The sequence below is a fragment of the Leucoraja erinacea genome, chromosome 12, assembly GCF_028641065.1.
Source record: "Leucoraja erinacea ecotype New England chromosome 12, Leri_hhj_1, whole genome shotgun sequence".
NCBI classification, from domain to species: domain Eukaryota; kingdom Metazoa; phylum Chordata; class Chondrichthyes; order Rajiformes; family Rajidae; genus Leucoraja; species Leucoraja erinaceus.
The window spans coordinates 6060804-6085112 of record NC_073388.1 but is presented as its reverse complement, the minus strand read 5'-3'; the positions used below and the strand labels follow the sequence as shown (position 1 = coordinate 6085112).

Sequence of the window (24309 nt, the reverse complement as noted above, 5' to 3'; positions counted from 1 at the left end):
CAGGCTCGAAGGGCTGAATGGCCTACTCCTGCACCTGTTTTCTATGAGTGGCAGTTTTTACGGAGGCCAATTAACCTGCAAACCCGCACAGACCGGAGTACAGCGAGCAAAGCCATGAGGTCACAGGGAGAACGTGCAAACTCCACACAGGCAGCACCTGACGTCATGATCGAACCCGGGTCTCTGGCGCTGGGAGGCGGCAGCTGCGCCACCGGGCCTCACAATGAATTTAAAATTGATCAATAAACAGGTGCTGCATGAACTCCAACAACCGTCTAATCGGAAAACTCCAGGGTGTGTCCCTACTGCACCTGAAAACCTGTTAGACAAGTGAAACGTTCAATAAAATCTACATTGATGGCCAATGATGAATTTGTGTAGGCGATTACCCCAGGCCTAGGGTTGGGCCTAGCAGAGTACAGTCTCGAACTCGCACTAACTTTGACTAATATCATATCTAGTTGCCTGGATTAGAGGTTTTCAGCTACAGGGAGAGGATGGATAGACTTGAATTGTTTTTTCTGGAAAGTTGGACCTTAAACTTCGCAAGTTCATCAGACTGACAACATTCCACAAGATCAAGAACACCACTATTGATTTAAGGATGGAGGACCTCGTCCAGTTAACCCAAGCACCCACGGGCACGGCAAGCAGATGCTACCAACCTGGAAATTGTTTCATTCCGCACGGCACTTCATTCGCACTTTCTAACTCATTTTTCTTCAACATAGAAACATAGGTGCAGGAGTAGGCCCTTCGAGCCTGCACCGCCATCTCAGTATCCTGTACCTGCCTTCTCTCCATAACCCCTGATCCCTTTAGCCACAAGGGCCACATCTAACTCCCTCTTAACTATATAGAAACATAGAAATTAGGTGCAGGAGTAGGCCATTCGGCCCTTCGAGCCTGCACCGCCATTCAATATGATCATGGCTGATCATCCAACTCAGTATCCCGTACCTGCCTTCTCTCCATATCCTCTGATCCCCTTGGTCACATGGGCCACATCTAACTCCCTCTTAAATATAGCCAATGAACTGGCCTCAACTACCCTCTGTGGCAGAGAGTTCCAGAGATTCACCACTCTCTGTGTGAAAAAAGTTCTCATCTCGGTTTTAAAGGATATCCCCCTTATCCTTAAGCTGTGACCCCTTGTCCTGGACTCCCCAACATCGGGAACAATCTTTCTGCATCTAGCCTGTCCAACCCCTTAAGAATTTTGTAAGTTTCTATAAGATCCCCTCTCAATCTCCTAAATTCTAGAGAGTATAAACCCAGTCTATCCAGTCTTTCTTCATAAGACAGTCCTGACATCCCAGGAATCAGTCTGGTGAACCGTCTCTGCACTCCCTCTATGGCAATAATGTCCTTCCTCAGATTTGGAGACCAAAACTGCACGCAATACTCCAGGTGTGGTCCAATGAACTGGAAAGCCTCGCTTACCTTCTGTGGCAGAGAATTCCAGATGCCTTCACCACTCTCTGGTGTACCATGAAACCCAGGTCTCGCTCATCTCGGTCCTAAAAATTTCCCCCTTATCCTAATAAACTGTGACCCCCTTGTTTCAAGCCAGCAAAGGGATAACCTCAGCCTACCAGCCAGCATCGGAGATCTCCAAAACATCAACACATACAAAGATGCAACTGCAAAAGCATCTTCATCTCGTCTCTAGCATGTCACACCTAACACTGCCCCCCATCATAGTGTCATCCGCAAACTGGAGATATTGCCTTCAATTCCCTCATCCAGATCATTAATATATATTGTAAATAGCTGGGGTCCCAGTACTGAGCCTTGCGGTACCCCACTAGTCACTGCCTGCCATTGTGAAAAGGACCCGTTTACTCCTACTCTTTGCTTCCTGTTTGCCAGCCAGTTCTCTATCCACATCAATACTGAACCCCCAATGCCATGTGGCTTTAAGTTTGTATACTAATCTCTTATGTGGGACCTTGTCGAAAGCCTTCTGGAAGTCCAGTACACCACATCCACTGGTTCTCAGGATACTGAGTGGCAGAGAATTCCAGAGATTCACCACTCTCTGTGTAAAAAATGTTTTTTTTTCATCTCGGTCCTAAAATATTTCCCCCTTATCCTTAAACTGTGACCCCTTGTTCAAGACAGCAAGGGATTGGAATAGCCTACCAGCCAGCATCGGAAATCTCCAAACCATCAACACATACAAAGATGCAACTGCAAAAGCATCTTCATCTCGTCTCTCGCATGTCACCGCCATCATAGTGCTGACTGATGCACCAGCTGGAGCTTTTCCTGAGGGAGTTAGATGCGGCCCTTGTGGCTAAAGGGATCAGGTGGTATGGAGAGAAGGCAGGTACAGGATACTGAGTTGGATGATCAGCCATATTGAATGGCGGTGCAGGCTCGATATCTTTCTGCCACAACTACTTTGGTAGTTTAGGGGTCTTTCTCTTGTTTTTTTCGATCTATATTTTCACTTTCTACTTTTTTTCCTTTCTTGTTTTCTTTTTCTTTCCTTTTTTCTTTTTTCATTTTCATAATTTAGGTTATAAGGTTAAACATGAAGCTGTACAATAACTGTCTAATTTTAGATGCCGAATGTTTTATCTTTGTACAATTGCTTCTAGTAAAATAAATATTAAAAAATAAATAAATAGATAGGGTAGACAGTCAGAACCTTTACCCCAGGATGGAAATGTCCATCTCTGGAAGGCATGGTTTAGTGTGGTTTACTTTAGAGATAGCCATAAGAATGGAGGGTGATTATACTCTAATGACGTTATTAGTGAGTAATGGAGATGTATGGGGCAAGCTTTTGTACACAGGGGGCGGTGGGTGCCTGGAGGACACGGCCAGGGGTGGTGGTGGAGGCAGATACAACAGCGGCATCTAAGAGTATTTTAAATAGGTGCACGGAAGTGTGAGGAAGGTTAAAGGGGAAAGCACAAATATGTTTAAATTAGAGGAGTCACAACCTAAAGTGTAGCATGAGGGAGAAATGAGAATAATATTAATGTGTTGGAAGGAATTCATGTGTATTAAGCCCTTTCTAGAGTCATAGTCACACACAGTGTGGAAACAGGCCTTTCGGCCCAACTTGGCCACGCTGACCAACATGTCCCATCTACACCAATCCCACCTGCCTGAATGTGGCCCATATCCCCCTCAACCTGTCCTATCTATATATCTGTCTAAATGGCTTTGAAATGTTGTTATACTACCTCCCTCTGCTGTCTCAATCAGCCGTGGTCGCAGTGAATGGCGGTGCTTGCTCGAATGGCCGAATGGCCTACTCCTGCACCTATTGTCTATTGTCCTCAAGCAGGCAGCTCGGAAAAAGACACAAAGTGCTGGAGTAACTCCGCGGGTGAAACGGCCAGCATCTCAGGAGAACATGGATAGATGATGTTTTGTAATGGGACCCTTCTTCAGACTGGCAGCTCGTTCCATGTACCCACCGGCCCTCGATGTGAATGCATTGCAATTAAAGGAATTTCCTGTTTTCTGCAATGAATGATTTTTTTTTCCCCCCCCCCCTCCGTTATTTACCTGTTGCCTTTCCAGATAAGGAAAATTTGAGAGACAAGGAGAAGCTGGAGATGGAACTGTCCGCCCTCAGGGCCAATAACGAGGATCAAAGGCGGCACATTGAGATCCGAGATCAGGCTCTGAACAACACCCAAGGCAAAGTGGTCAAGTTGGAAGACGAGGTAAGATGAGGGGTTGGATGCTGTTGTTATCTGTAGAAATGATTGCAAGATTCAATGTGGAAACTGGCCTTTTGGCCCACTGGGTCCATCCAGCCCGTCTGTGTGGAGTTTGCACGTTCTCCCCGTGACCCCCTGGGTTTCCTCCGGGTGCTCCGTTTCATCCCACACTGCAAAGGTGTACAGGTTTGCAGACTAATTGCGTTCTGTAAATTGGCCCTGGCATGTAGGATAGAACTAGTGTAGGGGTGAAGGCTGGTCAGCATGGACCTTGTGGGCCGAAGGGCCTGTTTTCACGCTGTATCCCTAAACAAAACAAAAACTAAAGCAAGGAATGTCGGGAGAGAGAAATAGGTGCAAGTCAAGGTGGGACACGGGGGAAGGGGTGAGGGGGGGGGGGGAGGGGAGAAAGGGAAGACGGGGGGGGTGTGGGGGGGGGTTGATAGAGGTTGCCTAAAATTGGATATTTAAATGTTCCTACTTTAGAATTTAGAGATACAGCATGGTAAAACCGGCCCTTCGGCCCACCGAGTCCATGCCGACCAGCGATTCTACACATGCTAGGGACAATTTACATTTTTACCAAAGCCAATTAACCTCGAAACCTGCACGTCTTTTTTGAGTGTGGGAGGAAACCGGAGCACCCGGAGAAAACCCACGCAGTCACAGGGAGAACGTACAGACAGCACCCGTAGTCAGGATCGTATCTGGGTCTGTGGCGCTGTGAGGCAGCAACTCTACCGCTGCGCCACCGTGACGCCATTACTGTTCGGTTGTGAGCTACCCAAGATACACCATTGTTGTTATCCTCAAAGCCTAGGTTCCCAATGCATGATGGGGAGGATGTGTGTGCGTGTGTGTGTGTGTGTCTGCGTCTGCGTGTGTGTGTGTCTGCGAGTGTGTGTGTGTCTGCGAGTGTGTGTGTGTCTGCGAGTGTGTGTGTGTGTGTGTGTGTGTGTGTGTGTGTGTGTGTGTGTGTGTGTGTGTGTCTGTGTGTGTGTCTGTGTGTGTGTCTGTGTGTGTCTCTGTGTGTCTCTGTGTGTGTCTGCGAGTGTGTGTGTGTGTGTGAGCGTGTCTGTGAGTGTGTCTGCATGTGCATGTCTCTGTCTGCATGTCTGTCTGTCTGTGCCACGTCTGCTGTGCTGACTCTCGTTTCTCCCCACCCTGATGGCAGCTGAAGAGGAAGCAGGTGTACGTGGACAAGGTGGAGCGGATGCAGCAGGCCTTGATCCAGCTTCAGGCGGCCTGCGAGAAACGGGAACAGCTTGAACACAGGCTGCGGACCCGACTCGAGAGGGAACTGGAATCCCTTCGAATGCAGCAGGTACCTTGCAACTTCCTCCCAGCTTCACACGATACGATAGAGCTTTATTTATCCCAGGAGGGAAATTGATCTGTCAACCGTCCTAAAACACAACATACATGACACATGAAATTAAACTGACGAGTGGAAAGGATTGGGGATGTGCAAAGATTGGGAAGGGAAGAGTCTGGGAAGAGTCTGTCTACCTGACGCCCGATGGGGGAGGTTGTACAGTTTGACAGCCACAGGGAAGAAGGATCTCCTGTGGCGTTCTGTGCTGTATCTTGGTGGAACCAGTCTGTTGCTGAAGGTCCTCCTCAGGTTGACCAGTGTGTCATGGAGGGGGTGAGCTGTATTGTCCAGGATGCTCCGCAGTTTGAGGAGCATCCTCCCCTCCAACACCACCTCCCATGAATCCAACTCCATTCCCAGGACGGAGCCAGCCTTCCTGATGAGTTTGTTGATCCTGCTGGCGTCCGCGGCCTGCTGAGTCGGAGAAGAAACTGAGTTATCATCTTATTTGTATAAGTTGCAGATGAATTAACGTAATTTAAAACGTATACTTTAAAACGTAATTTAAAGTGTATAAGTGTTCGATATACTTTTTAAATGTACGTTGTCAGCTGAAATCTATACAAATGAGAACAAAATTCACTACAACTTGCTACCAGCTTAAATCAATCAATCGATCAAAGACTTTATTGTCATTCAAAAATACACCAACAAATGCAAGTCTGAACGAAATTTCGTTGCATCTGGCTCACCGTGCAACATAAATTAACATAAGGATAAAATAGATAAAAAGATAAAATAGATACTAGTGGCGGCACATGACATGGAATTCAAGAGTCTGATGGCTCGGGGGAAGAAACTGTTGCGAAACCTGGCCGTTATGCTCCTTATACTGCGATACCTTTTGCGGAATGTGGGAGGGCATCTGAAGATCTCGGAGAAAACCCACACAGTGAATGTACAGACGGCACCTATAGTCTGTATCGAACCCGGGTCTCTAGCGCTGTAAGGCAGCGACTCCACCGCTGCGCCACCGTGTCGCCCTTACCAGTTCAAGTCTCATTTGTTGGCCGTGGGAGGAACTTAAATTCAATTAGACATGTTTGGAATTTAAATTAAAAATGATGGAAATGGTGAAGATGATTCGGGAAAACCTAAAGCCCGACCCGTTCGCGGTTGTGCTTTCAAGAAGGAAGTCCGTGGATTTGCTGCGGCAGTATGTGATCCGTGACCTGTGTGAGGTCAGGCCCTGCCTGCTATCTCCACCAACAGTCATTCATTGAATTTCCTTTACTTCCTGACACTGGTAAATGTGAATAATGACTTCTTGGAGATTTTGCTGAATGGCTTTTAATTCTCGAACCGCATTGTGGTGTCGGCCTTAACCTTTGAGAGGAAGGGAGAGAGTTGGGAAATAGCAGAATTAACCCCACAAAATGTTTCATATAGTTTACGCAGGTATAAGGAGCATAACGGCCAGGTTTGGTTTAGTTTGTTTTATTGGCACGTTTACTGAGGTACTGTGAAAATATTTTGTACCGTGTTTATCCAGTCAGCGGAGAAACAAGGCACGATTGCCATCAAGCTGTCCACAGAGTACAGTTACAGGATAAAGGGAATAACGTTTAGTGCAAGGTAAAATCCGATTAAAAATAGTCGGAGGGCCTCCAATAAGGTAGATAGTAGCTCAGGACCACTCACCAGTTGTGGCAGGATGGTTCAGTTGCCTGATAACAGCTGGGAAGAAACGGTCCCTGAATCTGGAGGTGTGCGTTTTCACACTTCTGTACCTTTTGCCTGATGGGAGAGGGAGAAGAGGAGTGGCCATACTGCGACTGGCCCTTGATGATGCTGCTGGCCTTGCCAAGGCAGCGTGAGGTGTAAATGGAGTCAATGGAATGGAGGTTGGTTTGTGTGATGGTTTGGGCTGTGTCCGCAATTCTCTGCAATTTCATGTGGTCTTGGATGGAGCTGTTCCCAAACCAAGATACGGTGCATTCCAATGAAATGGTTTTCACGATGAATCTATAGAATTTGGTGAGAGTAGTTGGGGACAGGCCAAACTTCCTAAGCCTTTTATGGAAGGAGAGGTGTTGGTTTGCTGTGAAATCAAATGGACATGTCTGGAATTTAAATTAAAAATGGTGGTACAGCAGGCAGTGAAGAAAGCGAATGGCATGTTGGCCTTTATAACAAGAGGAGTCGAGTATAAGAGCAAAAAGGTCCTTCTGCAGTTGTACAGAGCCCTAGTGAGACCACACTTGGAGTATTGGTTGAATATTGGTGAAATTAGTTTTGGTCCCCTAATTTGAGGAAGAACATTCTTGCTATTGAGGGAGTGCAGCATAGGTTCACAAGGTTAATTCCAGGGATGGCAGGACTGTCATATGCTTAGAGAATGGAGCGGCTGGGCTTGTACATGGAGTTTAGAAGGATGAGAGGGAATCTTATTGAAACATATAAGATTGTTAAGGGTTTGGACATGCTAGAGGCACGAAACATGTTCCCGATGTTGGGGGAGTCCAGACTAAGAGGCTACAGTTTAAGAATAAGGGGTAAGCCATTTAGAACGGAGACGTGGAAACACTTTTTCTCACAGAGAGTTGTGAGTCTGTGGAATACTCTGCCTCAGAGGGCAATAGAGGCTGATTCTCTGGATACTTTCAAGAGAGAGCTAGATAGGGCTCTTAAAGAAAGCGGAGTCGGGGGATATGGGGAGAAGGCAAGAACGGGGTACTGATTGGGGATGATCAGCCATGATCACATTGAATGGCGGTGCTGGCTCAAAGGGCTGAATGGCCGACTCCTGCACCTATTGTTTATTGAAATGGTGAAGATGTTTCGGGAAAATCTAAAAGCCCCTCTAGTTCACGATTTGACCTTTCAGGAAGGAAGTCCATGGATTTGTTGTGGCAGTATGTGACCCCTGACCTTTGTGAGGTCAGGCCTGCCTGCTATCTCCACTAACAGACATTCATTGAATTTCCTTTCCATCCCGACTCGAGTAAATGTGAACAATAACTTCTTGGAGATTTTGCTGAATGGCTTTTAATTCTTGAACCTCATTGTGGTGTCGGCCATCGCCTTTGAGAGGAAGGGAGAGAGTTGGGAAATAGCAAACTGAAACCCTCAAAATGTTTTGTATAGTTTAGTTTGGTTGAGTATAGTTTTAGTTCTCGTTTAAGTTTCATTTAGTTTTCGTTTAGCTTATGGGTCCTTTATTAGTATGTGTACAAAGGTGCAATGAAATACATTTTGCATTCAGCGCAGCCAGACTATTCCCGTACATAAGCACAGTCCCCCGGTTAGTACAGAATGTACAGAAGTCCCCACTGGAGTCCATATGCAAGAGAAGCCATTTTACAGTTCTAACTGCAGCTGACCACAAAGGCCCGTTGCAGCTTTTGCCTCCATTTTGCCTCCAGCCCCAGCCTATTTCCAGCAGTATAAAATAGTAATATGTCATATTCATAGAAACATAGAAAATGGGTGTAGGAGGAGACCATTTGGCCCTTTGAGCCAGCACCGCCATTCAGTATGATCATGGCTGATCATCCAAAATCAGTGCCCCGTTCCTGCTTTCTCCCCATATCCCTTGATTCCTTTAGAGCTATATCTAACTCTCTTGAATATATCCAGCGAATCGGCCTCCACTGCCTTCTGTGGCAGAGAGTTCCACAAATTCACAACTCACTGGGTGAAAATTGAGTCGTACAGAGTGGAAACAGACCCTTCAGCCCAACTTGCCCACACCAACCAACAAGCCCCATCTACACTCGTCCCATATGCCCGTGTTTGGTCCACAACCCTATAAGCCTTCCCTATCCATGTACCTGTCCAAATGTTTCTTAAATGATACGATAGTACCAGCCTCAACTACCTCCTCCGACAGCTCGTTCCATACACCCACCACCCTCTGTGTGAAAAAGCTGCTGCCTTACAGCGCCAGAGACCCCTGCTCGACACTGTCTACGGGTGCTGTCTGTATGGAGTTAGTACGTTCTCCCCGTGACCTGCCCAAAGGGCCTGTTTAAGTGCTGTATCTCTAAACTAAACTAAAATAAAAAATTTCGAAATGAACTGCAGATGCTGGTTTACACTAACGATAGACACAAAATGCTGGAGTAACTCAGCGGGACAGGCAGCATTTCTGGAGAGAAGGAATGGGTGACGTTTCGGGTCGAGACCCTTCTCCAGACTGAGGACACGAAACGTCAGCCATTCCTTCTCTCCGGAGATGCTGCCTGTCCCGCTGAGTTACTCCAGCTTTTTGTGTGTCTATCTTTGGTTTAAACCGGCAGCTGCAGTTCCTTCCGACACTATTCTACTCGAGGTTTTCAATTCAATTCAATTCAACTCAATTCAACTTTAATGTCATTGCACAAATACGAGTATGGGTACAACGAAATGCAGTTTAGCGTCAGTCCGTAGTATAGTGCAATATAGAAATAAAAATAAAAATACAGAATAATCAAACAATAATTGAACAGTGTGGACGGAGAGACTGGAGAAATCTATCGGCGGGACTCCGAGTTCAGCAATGTGATGGTATTATTGTAGAAGCTGTTCCTCATCCTACTAGTACGAGACCTGAGGCTCCTGTACCGCCTCCCTGATGGGAGGAGGGCAAACAGTCCATGGTTGGGGTGTGAGGGGTCTTTGATGATCTTCCCGGCCCGTCTCAGACACCGTTTTCGGTGGAGGGCATCCATGGCAAGGAGCGGGGCACCGATGATGTACTGAGCGGTTTTCACCACCCGTTGTAGTGCCTTCCTGTCCGCCACGGTGCAACTGCTGTACCGTACCGTGAAGCAGGTGGTCAGGATGCTTTCGATGGTACAGCGGTAAAAGTTGGTCAGGATCTGGGGGGCAGGTGGGCTTTCTTGAGCCTCCTCAGAAAGTAAAGGCGCTGCTGCACCTTTTGTACACCTCCTCACGGTTGTTTGACTGCCTTTTCCTTTTGTCCTTGTCAAGCGCCAGGGCACAACGCACACTGCCTGCGGCCCAGAGTATAACGCCACGGCTTTGATGGAGCTGCTGCGTGAAAAGGAGGAGCGGATCCTGGCGCTGGAGGCGGACATGACCAAGTGGGAACAGAAGTACCTGGAGGAAAGCGTGATGCGCCAATTCGCATTGGATGCGGCCGCAACCGTGGCTGCTCAAAGGTACGCACGTGGCGAGAAGCTCCACAAAAAATCCCCCCCCCGCTCTAAGCTGCTGCTGTGATCCCAGATTCTAGTGTACTCAAAACATGGTCGATGTATCGTTGTACAAAAATGCTGGAGAAACTTAGCGTGTGAGTCTCTCCAGCATTTTTGTCTACCTTCGATTTGTCCAGCATCTGCAGTTCTTTCTTAAACGATTTACTGTTATTATCATGTATGGGGTGCACAGCCTAAAGTTGTAGGACTTGTTCTATTTGATCTTACTTGATTATGCACGCCGGGTTGATAGCATTCGTCGAAACAAGGCGGACCACGTGAAGGTTGCAATCTCCCACCCCCACTTAATAATAGACAATAAAGTTGTCACTTCATCATTTTATCGTCAAGGAAGGAACTGCAGATGCTGGTTTAAATCGAAGATAGACACAAAATGCTGGAGTAACTCAGCGGGACAGGCAGCATCTCTGGAGACGCTCATTCCTTCTCTCCAGGGATGCTGCCTGGCCCGCTGAGTTACTCTGGCTTAATGTGCCTACCTTCGTTCTTTGTTGTGTTATGGTTTATGGTATGTTATTTGTCACATGTACAGGGAAATTCATTTTTGTGTACGAGTATCCCGGTGGCTCAGCAGTTGAGCTGCTGCCTTACGGCACCAAAGTCCCAGGTTCAATCCTGACTACCGGTGCTTGTCTGTACAGAGTTTGAAGGGGCTGAATGGCCTAATTCTGCTCCGAGAACTTCTGGACTTGTGTATGAATGTAGGATTAAACTCTGGTGATAATTGTCCCGGCTTGTTTATTGGTAGGGATACGACAGCCTTGGGCCACTCACCAAATGGAAGCTACGAAACGTCCTTGGAGGCCAGGATTCAGAAGGAAGAGGAAGAAATCCTCATGGCTAATCGGAGGTGTCTTGACATGGAAAGCAGGTGGGGAATATGCAATGGTGTCATTCGAGCGGGTGGCCACGTTTGATGTAAAATAAGTAGATATTGTTTACGAAGATAGACACAAAAAGCTGGAGTAACTCAGTGGGACAGGCAGCCTCTCTGGAGAGAAAGGAATGGGTGACGTTTCAGGTCGAGAGCCTTCTTCAGACTAGTCGGGGAAAGGGGAGATATAGACGGTGATGTAGAGAGATAAAGAACAATGAATGAAGGATATGCAAACAAGTAACAATGATGAAGGAAACGGGCCATTGTTGGCTGTTGCGACTTGGGTGGGGGAGGGATGAAATGCCGGGTGTTACTTGACGTTAGAGAAATCAATATTGCTTACAATTGGTATACACACCCAATATATTTTACATAGGTTTATGTGACACCTCGCTCCTATACTATATGTCACAAACCAATACCAATAAATTACAACTTTTTCTGCGGCACGGTGGCGCAGCGGTGGAGTTGCTGCCTTCCAGCGCCAGAGACCCGGGTTCGATCCCGACCACGGGTGCTGTCTGCACAGAGATCGTACATTCTCCCCGTGACCCGTGTGGGTTTTCTCCGGGTACTCCAGTTTCCTCCCACAATGTACAGGTTTGTAGGTTAATTGGCTTCAGGAAAATCATAAATTGTCCCCAGTGCGTGCAAGATCGTGTTAATGTGCGGGGATCGCTGGCCGGCGCGGGCGGACCCGGTGGGCTGAAGAGCCTGTTTCCGCGCTGCGTCTGGAAAACTAAAACTAAACTTGTGATATTGTGAGGAAGATTTGTTATAACTTTTTCTGGACTTTGACATTTCTTGATCCTCTGTATCCCCTGTCTTGATTTGTTTAGGATTAAGACCCTTCATGCTCAGATAATTGAGAAGGATGCGATGATCAAAGTCCTCCAGCAGAGGTCAAGGAGGGAGCAAGTGAAAACGGAACAGCCAACTGCGTTAAGACCGTCAAAGTCCTTGGTTTCTATCACCAACGCCACCTCTGGGCCCACGTCCTACTCCTCACTGCTGTCCAGTAACCCCATCATTGAGGAGAAGAAGGAGGACAGGAGCTGGAAGGGCAGTTTAGGTAAACATCTTCGTCAAAAGATTCCTCGCCCGGAACCCATTTGAATGACCCTCGCTTTCTCCCTCCCTCCCCTCCACTTCCCAGCTCTCACACTAGCCTACTCTCCGCCCCTTCCTTTCATTTCTCCCCCCCCCCCCCCCCCCCGACATCAGTCTAAAGAAGGGTCTCGACCCGAAACTTTGCCTAATCCATCGCTCCATAGATGCTGCCTCACCCGCTGAGTTTCTCCAGCATTTTTATCTACCTTTGAATGACCCAGAGGAGGTTTACAAGAATGATTCCAGGAATGAGTGGGTTAGCATATGATGAGCATTTGACAGCACTGGGACTCTACTCGCTGGAGTTGAGGTTAACCTCAATTGAAACTTACAGAATGATGAAAGGCATAGATAGAGTGGATGCGGAAAGGATGTTTCCACTAGTGGGAGAGACTAGGACTATAGGTCATAGCCTCAGAATTAAAGGACGTTCCTTTAGGAAGGAAATAAAGAGGAATTTCTTTAGTCAAAAGTTTGGTGATTCTGTGGAACTCTTTGCTCAGACGGTTGTGGAGGCCAAGTCAATGGATATTTTTAAGGCAGGGATAGATAGATTCTTGATTAGTACGGGTGTCGGGGGTTATGGGGAGAAGGCAGGAGAATGGGGTTCGGATGGAGAGAGATGATAATGAATGAATGAATGTATAAGTTTATTGGCCAAGTATATTCACCTACAAGGAATTTGCCTTGGTGCTCCGCCCACAAGTGACAACATGATTTACAGTGACAGTTAGGAATGACACATAAAACATTAAACATTAATAGTAATAATAATAATAATAATAATATTGTTATTCAGATCAATATAGATCAGCCATGGTTGAATGGCGGAGTAGACTTGATGGGCCGAATGGTCTAATTCTGCTCCTATTCCTTGCTAATCTCCGCCTTAAAGATATCTTTTAACGTGGCCTCCACAGCCGTCTGTGGCAATGAATTCCACAGATTCACCACCCTCCGTGCCACCGTGTTGATACCGGGATGTGAAACGTAGCCGGTTGTTTAGTTGCAGTTGTGTCCCTCCCGTTCTTTCAGGTTTCCTGCTGAGCCCGGACAGAAACGAGTTGCAGTCCTCCTCCTCCTCCCCCATCCTGCCCTCCACGCCCGTCCCGTCAGCCCACTCCAAGACGGGGAGTCGTGACAGCAGCACCCAGACGGAGCGTGGACCTGAGCACAACAAGCTGGGCGCTGTGTCACTCGCGCCCGTGAAGCTCAGCACCAGCACCAGCAGCTCCACACAGCTGGAAGCAACAGGCAACTATAATGGTACGTTCATGTCACATCCAATGTCACTTGGGGGACAGTCATCACGGTGGCGCAGCGGCAGAGTTGCTGCCTCACAGCGCCGGAGACCCGGGTTCGATCCCGACCACGGGCGCTGTCTGTACGGAGTTTGTACGTTTGCCCCGCGACCTGCGTGGGTTTTCTCCAAGATCTTCACAGTTTCCTCCCACACTCCCGAGGCGTACAGGTTTGTAGGTTAATTGGCTTGGTAAATGTAAAAATTGTCCCTTGTGTGTGTGTGTGTAGGATAGTGTTAATGTGCGGGGATCGCTGGTCGGCGCGGACCCGGTGGGCCGAAGGGCCTGTTTCCACAGCTGTATCTCTAAGCTAAATATATGCAGGGGTTTGATCCTGTCTCCCTCCAAGCTGAACTGCTCACAACTCTTCTCATTTTCACCCAACAAACATCTAACAATGGCTTATTTCCTTTACCAACGTTACTTTTTTGCAAGAACCGCAAGAGATGCAACACTTGTCCCTTTACCTCCCCCCTCGACTCCGTTCAAGGACCCAAGCAATCGTTCCAGGTGCGACAGAGGTTTACCTGCATCTCTTCCAACCTCATCTATTGCATCTGCTCTAGATGTCCAGATCTATATCGGTGAGACCAAGCTCTCGTTTCGCCGAACACCTTTCCCAATAACCAAGCTGACCTCCCCTAACTTCACTCCCCCTCCCACTCCGTCTCCGAAGAAGGGTCCTCGAGCAGCCCGAATTGGAGGCCACCCATTCCTTTGGGGAGTCTCCAGACATGAATTCTGCCAATTTTGTCACTTGCTGAGTCCCCTCTCGGCCCCTGCTGTCTCCTTCCCCCAGCCTTCTGGTGTCCCCACCTATCCGATCAGTTGAAAATCCGAAAGCATCTCGCAGTTCCTCCCTAACTTACGATTCACAGCTCTCTTATTCTCTTGGTCCCACGGCATTCCTTCTCTCCAGATGCTGCCTGTCACGCGGCTACGGGTGGCGCAAGAGGCTGGCACGGTGGCGCAGCGGTAGAGTTGCTGCCTCACAGCGCCAGAGACCCGGGTTCGATCATGACTACGGGTGCTGTCTGTACGGAGTTTGTCCGTTCTCCCCGTGACCCTGTGGGTTTTCTTCGGGTGCTCCGGTTTCCTTCCACATCTCCAACGATGTGCAGGTTTGTAGGTTAATTGGCCTCGGTGAAAATTGCACATTATCCCTAGTGTGTGTAGGATAGTGTTAGTGTACGGGGATCGCTGGCTGGTGCGGACTCAGTGGGCCAAACGGATTGTTTCAATGCTGTATCTCTAAACTAAACTAAACTAAGCACATCTTACATGCAGGACAAGTGTACATGAGAAAGGAAATTCTTTAGTCAGAGGGTGGTGAATCTATGGAATTCATTCCCACAGACGGCGGTAGAGGCCAAGTCATTGGGCATTTTTCAGGCAGATATTGATAGATTCTTGATTAGTACGGGTGACAGGCATCATGGGGAGAACAGGGTTGGGAGGGAAAAATAGATCAGCCATGATTGAATGGCGGAGTATACTTGATGGGCCAAATGGCCTAATTCTGCTCCTATCACGCTGGGAGTAACTTGTGAGCTTGTGTATAGGATTAGTACACTGAGACGGATTGCAGAGTCGTCCTGGTGAGTTTCGTTGTCTGTAACTCGTTTTCACCTCACCCGCAGCTTACAATGGCCTGTTTCCTTCATCATCGTTTTTTTTTTGCCTATTCATTCATTTGTTCTATATCTCTCCACATCACCGTCTATATCTCTCGCTTCCCTTTCCAGAGACTCTCAGTCTGAAGAAGGGTCTCAATTGACAATAGGTGCAGGAGTAGGCCATTCGGCCCTTCGAGCCAGCGCCGCCATTCAATGTGATCATGGCTGATCATCCCCAATCAGTACCCCGTTCCTGCCTTCTCCCCATATCCACTGACGACTTCGCTATTTTTAAGAGCCCTATCTAACTCTCTCTTGAAAGCATCCAGAGAGCAGGCCTCCACCGCCCTCTGAGGCAGACAATTCCACAGACTCACCACTCTCTGTGAGAAAAATTGTTTCCTCGTCTACGTTTTAAATGGCTTACTCCCCTGGTTCTGGACTCCCTCAACATGGGGCACATGTTTCCTGCCTCTTGCGTGTCCTGTTTCGACCCGCAATGTCACCTATTCCTTTTCCCCAGAGATGCTGCCTGTCCCGCTGAGTTACTCCAGCTTGTTGTGTGCATCTTCAGTATACAGAGTCACCAGGGTTTGGTGTATTTTTCAAGACCCAGTTGTTCCTGATGCAACGCTGCATCCTGAGTTACACGAAGGCTAATCTGTGATTTATCATTGTGTTACAACTCGATAACGTGACTTGCTGACCTTGCATAACCCTTGTTGAAGATTGAGCAACCTTTTGCTAACCATGACATTTATTATTATCTTGGTGCATAGTTCAAAATAAAACATGGGCCCAGGTATAAATATGGGCGCAAAATATATTATTGTTTGAAATATACAAAACAAAGAACTGTACAGTGCAAGAAGAACAGGCTCGTCAGCCCAAAATGTCTGTGCCAAACATTTGGTCTGAGGAAGGATCTCAACCCGAAACGTCACCTATTCCTTCGCTCTATAGATGCTGCCTGACCCGCTGAGTTACTCCAGCATTTTGCGTCTATCTTCCAATTAAACCAGCATCTGCAGTTCCTTCCTGCACATTTGATTGTTGGTAAACTGTATGAGCTGTGGAGAAGAGAGGGAGGACTATGTAGGTGCCCGAGGCTAGTTGACCTCTGACCCTGGTCACTACAGGCCCACCACCCATTTTCTGGCACCCTTGGTTCCAGAGAACTTTCTGGCTTATCCGTTTTGCCGGACCAACCTCCGAGTGGAGTCCAATGAGGTCGGGGACTTCCAGGGGGGATTTCAAGTGTGCTCCAGTAATTTTGCCCGGATTAAAGGAGGTGCCGGAGAATCAGTGGTGGACTCGTATAATACATGGGTTTAGATTCCGACAGGGATTGCTGAATTATGATCACAAATGTTCTGTTTCGGTGCATAAGACAATAAACCACTCTTCACTCTTGATGAGGTAACTGACCTGGCCACCGATGAGGTCAAAAATCTTCACAGCCTGTTGTCCATAAGACTATTTCTACATTACCTGACCTGCAGACGTAGCTCTCCTTTCACACACACACACACACACAGATACAGATGCAAGAGAAGACAGACAGACTCTCACAAGCTGCAACACAACTTAGTCGTGCACCCAACACGGCCAAGACACAGGTGATGAGGATCCACTCCAAAACCAGCAAACCCATCCTTCTGCTCTAGAGGAGGTAGAAACATTCACATGCCTAGGCAGTGTTGTGGACATCACCGGAGGGGCAGAGGCAGACATAAAAAGTAGAATCAATAAGGCTAGGCTGGTGTTTAACATGCTCGGGAAGATCTGGAGCTCAAAACACATCTCAATCAACACAAAAATACGCATCTTTAACTCAAATGTGAAACGGGTGATGCTGTGTGGATCAGAGACATGTAAAACCACCAACCGCACTACAAACAGGCTGCAGCCATTCATTAACACCTGCCTTAGGAGAAAACATCTGGTGGGGAGACAAAGTAAGCAGTGTGGACCTGTGGAGAAGAGCAAGCCAGGAGCCCATTGACTTACAAATTGGAAGGAGAAAACGGAGTTGGATTGGACACACCCTCGGGAAACCTGCCACAAACATCGCCCGGCAAGCCCTGAAATGGAACCCCAAAGGGAGTAAAGGAAAAGAGGTCGCCCCAGGAACAGCTGGAGAAGAGGTGTCCAGACAGGAATGTCTGAGAGTGGGCTCAACTGTGGAGATCTCGAAAGAACTTCTAACAACCGAGGGAGGAGGAGGACATTAGTCCATGGACCTATGCTCCCTAGAGGGCCTAAGAAGAAGATGTTCAACGTGACCCCACCAGTAACATAAATAAGCACCTTTTCCATTTATTGGCCCTAAAAAGTTAGTTTAGTGTAGAGATGCAGCACGGGAACAGTCCCTCCGGCCCACCGAGTCCACGCCGACTAGTGATCCCCGCACACTAACGCTATCCTACATGCTAGGGACTGTTTACAATCTTTACCGAAGCCTACAAACCTGTACGTCTTTGGAATGTGGGAGGAAACCGGAGCACCCGGAGGAAACCCACGCAGGTCACGGGGAGAACGTACAAACTCCGTACAGACAGCACCCATAGTCGGGATCAGACCACGGGTCTCTGGCGCTGTAAGGCAGCAACTCTACCACTGCGCCACCGTGCCACGCATAAAATACTTAATCAAGATTTCTAGAAGGTTCAATGAGAGAACAAAAATGTAGTAAATGATTTGGAAAAGGCGTCTTTTTCCTAGTTTAGCGTTGACCGCTGTCTCCATCGACACCTCACGCTGCCTCGGCAAGGCCAGCAGCATCATCAAGGACCAGTCGCACCCCGGCCACTCCCTCTTCTCCCCTCTCCCATCAGGCAAAAGGTACAGAAGTGTGAAAATGCACACCTCCAGACTCGGGGACAGTTTCTTCCCGGCTGTTATCAGGCAACTGAACCATCCTACCACAACCAGAGAGCAGTCCTGAACTACTCTATACAGCGAAGGTAGACACAAAAAGCTGGAGTGACTCAGGCAGCATCTCTGGAGTGAAGGAATAGGTGACGTTTCGGGTCGAGACCCACTCTTCAGACCTCGTTGGTGACCCTCGGACTATCCGTGATCGGACTTTGCTGGCTTTACCTTGCACTAAACGTTATTCCCTTAACATGTACTTAGACACTGTAAATGGCTCGATTGTAATCGTGTATTGTCTTTCCTCGGACTGGTTAGCTTGCAACAAAAGCCATCCACTGTACCTTGGTACACGTGACAATAAACTAAACTAAAAACTGTCAATAAGGTGATGATTAATTTCATGGAAACTTAAATTTCACTGTGAAGGTGAAATGGATTCCTGTGTGAATTATTTAGCAAAGTATTTCACACCAAAGACAAACAACAAGTCTCCCGGATGTCCTTACAGATTGTTTTGTATAGTTCCTTAAACCTGATAGGTAACATTCCAGAGATATTATTTGCATGACTCCTAATAACACAATAATACTGCAAGCATTTAAGTTCGTTAGAATACTTAATTATCTGTGCCTGTATCTGTAAACCTTTCACAATCTAGCTGTCAGGATAAAAGGACGTGCCTTTAGAAAGGAGACGAGGAGGAATTTCTTTAGTCGGAGGGTGGTGATTTTCCGTGGAATTCATTGCCACACAAGGCAGTGGAGGCCAAGTCGTTGGGTATTTTTAAGGCGGAGATTGACAGATTGTAAATTAGTACGGGTGCCAGTGGTCATGGGGAGAAGGCAGGAGAATGGGGTTGAGCGGGAAAGATAAATCGGCCATGATTGAATGTTGGCGGAGTAGACTCGATGGGGCTGAATGGCCCAACTCGGCTCCTATAGTATATGAACTTACGGTGAATTGAGATGCCCAGTTTTCCGTTAATCTATTTGGAAGATCAAATTCAAAATTCATCAGACCACAAGACATAGATAGGCGCAGAGAGGGGAGGGAGAAGTAGGCTGTTGTGGGTTAGTTACTTAAAGTGGGAAAAATTCAACACTTCATAAAATGAAGTTGGGCCATTTGTAGTCACGTGTGTGACCCAAAATATGGGAAAACTGTGGAATACATCTGTTCTAATTCTGAAAGCATTACAGGTATATTGTTTTGTACTGTGCGTATGTATATACCATCCATATATATATATATTTTTTTAAGTTTATCAAGTGAAATTTTTACACACGTATGCCGACAATGTTTGTTTTTCGGGTCGGAGGTCAAACACGGCCGGTCACGTGTGTGACCCGACACGAAAGCATTGTTTCGGTAACTCGGGTTTTATCTTACAAACCCTGTGAATTTTTAAAAAGCTGGATTGTGCATATCTTTGGCAGGCACGCATTATAGCTCTGTAGGTGGGAAAACGGCAATGAACGAGATTAATCTCTTCCAAGGATTTTTTGAAAACTTATTTACTGTGTTTGAAGTCAGCGTCTGGTCACGTGTGTGACAGGTTGGGTTGACTTCTCACCGATTGGCCCAGTTGAGGTTCGCGAGGAAGGGATTGTTGAGAACGTTTGCGGTATTGTTAACTGTTGTTTTCCTTTTTTTTTGTTCCTCTCTGCAGACTATACCCCATTTCTAAGCAGCACGCTCGACAGGAGAGGCCCCTTGATGCCGAGCGCCCAGGACTTTTCCGACAACGAGATGGTGGAAATCCTGATCTAAAGCCTGCCTTCACCCGGGACGGAGCCAGGCGCGGCTGCAGACAATCCGAGGGGCGTACCCGAACTCTTGGGCCGATGGAGTCTGGAGGAGTACGAGAGAGTATCGAGTGTGGGAAGGAGCTGCAGATGCTGGTTTACACCGAAGATGGGCCACACAAAACGCTGGGAGTAACTCAGCAGGACAGGAGAGCAGGAATGAGTGATGTATCGGGTCGAGGTCCTTCTCCAGGCTCAAATCGTCGCCCATTCCTTCTCTCCAGGGATGCTGCCTGTCCCGCTGAGTTACTCTGGCATTTTGAGTAAAAAGTGGACACTGATCCGAACTAGAGGCGCTTTTATAACAGAATGCCCAGGGCGAAGACACAAAAATAGGTGAAAGGATGCAGGTCCTTTGTCCTTGTACTTTTCCTGTCCTATAAGGAGTATACAAAGAGTGAACTCTTCATACCCCTGCCTGATATAAACTGTTTGTAGTGCCAGCACTGCCTCGTACGTAACATTCCAACTGGAGCGGATGCCTTTACATGGAAGTATTATGAATGCAAGGAGGAAGAGGTCAGGCAACTATGTCTTTGACCAGCAAAGGTCTTACTGAAGAAGGACAGGGGACCTTCGAGGAACAAAAATGGCTGCCGCCAATAGTGGACCAAACCTTTAGTCCTTTCAAAGCCAGCGAGAATGTCATTCTGTATAGGAAGGAACTGTAGATGCTGGTTCAAACCGAAGATAGACACAAAAGGCTGGAGTAACTCAGCCGGACAGGCAGCAAACGTAAGGGTTTGGACACGCAAGAGGCAGGAAACATATACCCAATGTTGGGGGAGTCCAGAATCAGGGGCCACAGTTTAAGAAAAAGGGGTAAGCCATTTAGAACGGAGATGAGCAAACATTTTTTTTCACAGAGAGTTGTGAGTCTGTGGAATTCTCTGCCTCAGAGGGCGGTGGAGGCTGGTTCTCTGGATGCTTTCAAGAGAGAGCTAGATGGGGCTCTTAAAGATAGCGGAGTCGGGGCATATGGGGAGAAGGCAGGAGTGGGGTACTGATTGTGGATGATCAGCCATGATCACATTGAATGGCGGTGCTGGCTCGAAGGGCCAAATGGCCGACTCCTGCACCTGTTGTCTATTGTCTATTGGAGAAAAGGAATGGATGACATTTCGGGTCGAGACCCTTCTTCAATCTGAAGAAGGGTCTCGACCAGAGACCGTTCCTTCTCTCCGGAGATGCTGCCTGTCCCGCTGAGTTGCTCCAGCTTTTTGTGTCTATCTTGAGAATATCATTTCCTTCTGTTTGTATTCGGGAATGTTTTATGGGGGGGGGGGGGGGGGGGGGGGGGGGGGGGGGGGGGGGGGGGGGTGGAGAAAGAACCTAACACAATGTTTAAAGGGAGATTTCTTAAACGCTCTTGGTTGTGTGTAAAGGGCCTGTCCCACTTACGGGATTTTTTTCAGCGACTTGCCGGCACCCATCATCGTTGCAACAGGTCGCCGAAAATGTTCAAACTGTTGAAAATCCAGCAACATGTCGCAGGGTGACGCCTGTATGGTTGTGAGTAGTCGCCCAAAGAGTCGTACCTTTTTCTGGTCGCCGGTGGATTTCCACCATTTGTAACATTTTCGGCGACCTGCTGAGACTATGACGGGTGCGCTGTGTTGGTGTTAGTCGGACAGGCCCTTAAGGCATATGATATACTTCATTAACAAAGTTAAACCTGTGTATAGGTCGCCTAGTGTGATTTTTGGAAAATCTGTCGTAGTACTAAATTTAAATAGTTCCTGTGCTTCCCCGTATATTTATTTTTTTTGACCGGTCTCTGATGCCATCAATGTGCAATATTGAATATTGCCATCTATAGCAGGAACCTATTTTCTGTCAATGTCTTATTCAGATGGACACACCAAGCATCGATGTGAGGGTGATTGAATCATGAAAGACTAACACCCTAATCTGGTTCAGTTCCATGTGGCAAACCTCCATAAGGGGTCGGCCATTTTTGACTGAGATGAGGAAAAACTTTTATCACCCAGAGAGTTGTGAATCTGTGGAATTCTCTGCCACAGAAAGCAGTAGAGGCCAATTCACTGGATGTAGCTAGATCTAGCTCTTGGGGCTAAGGGAATCGAGGGATATGGGGAGAAAGCAGGAACAGGAAACTGATTTTGGATGATCAGCCTGAATGGCGGTGCTGGCTTTAAGGGCTGAATGGCCTACACTTGCAACTATTTTCTATGTTTCTATAACACTTTCTAATCTGTGTCAATTAATGAGGGGGACCACATTGAAGCTTGCTATACGGTGAAAGGCCTGGATAGAGTGGATGTGGAGAGGATGTTTCCACTAATGGGAGAGTCTAGGAACAGAGGCCACAACCTCAGACATGCCTTAAGAATGGAGATGAGGAGGAATTTCTTTAACTGGAGTGTTGTGGTTTCATCGTTACAGATGGCTGTGGAGGCCAAGTCATTGGGTATTTTTAAGGCGGAGATTGACAAATTCTTGATTAGTAATGGTATCGGGGGTTATGGGGTGAAGGCAGGAGAATGGGGTTGAGGGAAAGATTGAATGGTGGCATAGACTCGATGGGCCAAATGGCCTAATTCTGTTCCTATCACATGAACGTGAATCTGAGGCTGAGTTAGCTTTCCTGGCTCAACATTTATTCAAAATAGGAAAGTTCCCTAAATTTCCCGCCATGTTTGCTCAAGGTTATTCAACTCGTATATTCGACCCAAGTAAAAGTGCGGTTATGTGTCAGGGTCGTAGAGTGATACAGTGTGGGAAACAGGCCTTTCGGCCCAACTTGCCCACACCAGCCAACTTGACCCAACTACACTAGTCCCACCTGCGAGCATATCCCTCCAAACCTGTCCTATCCATGTACCTGTCCAACTGTTTCTTAAACGTTGGGATAGTCCCAGCCTCAATTACCTCCTCTGGCAGCTCATTCCATACACCCACCACCCTTTGTGTGAAAATGTTACCCCTCAGATTCCTATTAAATCTTTTCCCCTTCACCTTAAACTTATGTCCTCGATTTACCAACTCTGGGCAAGAGACTCTGTGCATCTACCCGATCTATTCCTCTCATGTGTAGGAAGGAACTACAGGTGCTGGTTTAAACCGAAGATAGATACAAAAAGCTGGAGTAACTCAGCGTCTCTGGAGAGACGGAATCTTCTATTCCTCTCATGATCTTGTACACCTCAAAAAGGTCACCCCTCATCCTCCTGCGCTCCAAGGAATAGAGACCCAGCCTATTCAACCTCTGCCAATGTGGATTGTTTAAAATACGTATATCCCTTAATCCAGTTATAGGATTGGGAGTTATTTTCTATATTAAAACACCCCAAAATCTGTAATGACCAAGCCTAGCCCAAGACTCAAATTCAATATCCCTTAAATCATTCTCTCCAACTAAAGGTATCACAATCGACATTAACACTGAAGCTAATGCTCAGGCAGCATCTGCGGAGAGAATTCCCTCATAAAATATCTTATATCTGAGGCAGTTTATTTTCAAGTCTATCTTAGTCTCTTGGTTGAAACAGTATTTCCAAAATGTGTCAGACTTTTATCCCATTGCCTGAAACTCATGTGATGTCGTCACTAGTCTTCCTGAGTCACAAACTTGGATTTTGGTGATTATTTGGCAGAAAACGCCATCTTCTGTTCTATCGAATTGGATGAGACAAAATATGCACTTAAGATAGAAGCAAAACGCTGGAGTAACTCAGCGGGACAGGCAGCATCTCTGGAGAGAGGGAATGGGTGACGTTTCGTGTCGAGACCCTTCATTATGCTCTTAATCCATACGTCCTTTGAGTATTTTATCATTTCTGTCGTCTTATAATGGCTCAAAATTGTGAGGGAAAGAAATAGCAACGCAGTTTACAGCCTTGTGTACAGTTCATTGAGTATTATTTTACCAATACACTGATGGAAAAATAATTACATTTGGTTTAGCTGCTATTGTAAACGCCACTGACATTTATACATGGTAGTAAATACTTATGTTGCGCATTCTGGAAAGGTTACAATAATAAATAGACAATTGGATGTTTCGACATACACACAACTTTAAGTGGTCCACAAAAGAGCTTCATTAAAATGTTAAGATGCCGCAGATGATTCCCTTTTATTGTTGTTGAGAAAACTGGCCCTTCGGCCCACCGAGTCCATGCCGACCAGCGATCCCCGTATCCTACACACTCGGGCCAATTAGAAATTTTCACCAAAGCCAATTAACCTACAAACCTGTACGTCTTTGTGGGGGGTAACCAGAGTACCTGGAGATCACGGGGCAGAACGTACAAACTCCGTACAGACAGCACCCATGAGTAGTCAGGATCGAACCCGGGTCTCCGGCGCTGTGAGGCAGCAACTCCACCCTGCCCCAAAATTTAAATTTCCAGCTTGGATTGTTCACTATTCCTGCCCAGTCAGTGACATTTGCCAGGCTCAAAGAATAAATAAAAGATCTCTATATTTTGTCCTTTTTAATGCCAAGTCAGCTTGTCTCGTCTGGGAGAGTGAAAA

At 47.1% G+C, this 24309-nt stretch overlaps 1 protein-coding gene across 1 annotated transcript in view; it reads left to right on the top strand.

Moving 5' to 3' along the window:
- The window catches only part of amot (angiomotin), an 81004-nt gene extending 57112 nt beyond the window's left edge, over positions 1-23892 (top strand). Inside the window, exons 6-12 of the mRNA XM_055643519.1 lie at positions 3544-3689; positions 4861-5010; positions 9976-10166; positions 10972-11094; positions 11940-12172; positions 13246-13476; positions 19674-23892. Coding sequence (XP_055499494.1) covers positions 3544-3689; positions 4861-5010; positions 9976-10166; positions 10972-11094; positions 11940-12172; positions 13246-13476; positions 19674-19774 — 1175 coding nt within the window. The 3' untranslated portion in view covers positions 19775-23892. The remainder of the gene's footprint in view (positions 1-3543; positions 3690-4860; positions 5011-9975; positions 10167-10971; positions 11095-11939; positions 12173-13245; positions 13477-19673) is intronic.
- Positions 23893-24309: the final 417 nt, after the last annotated feature.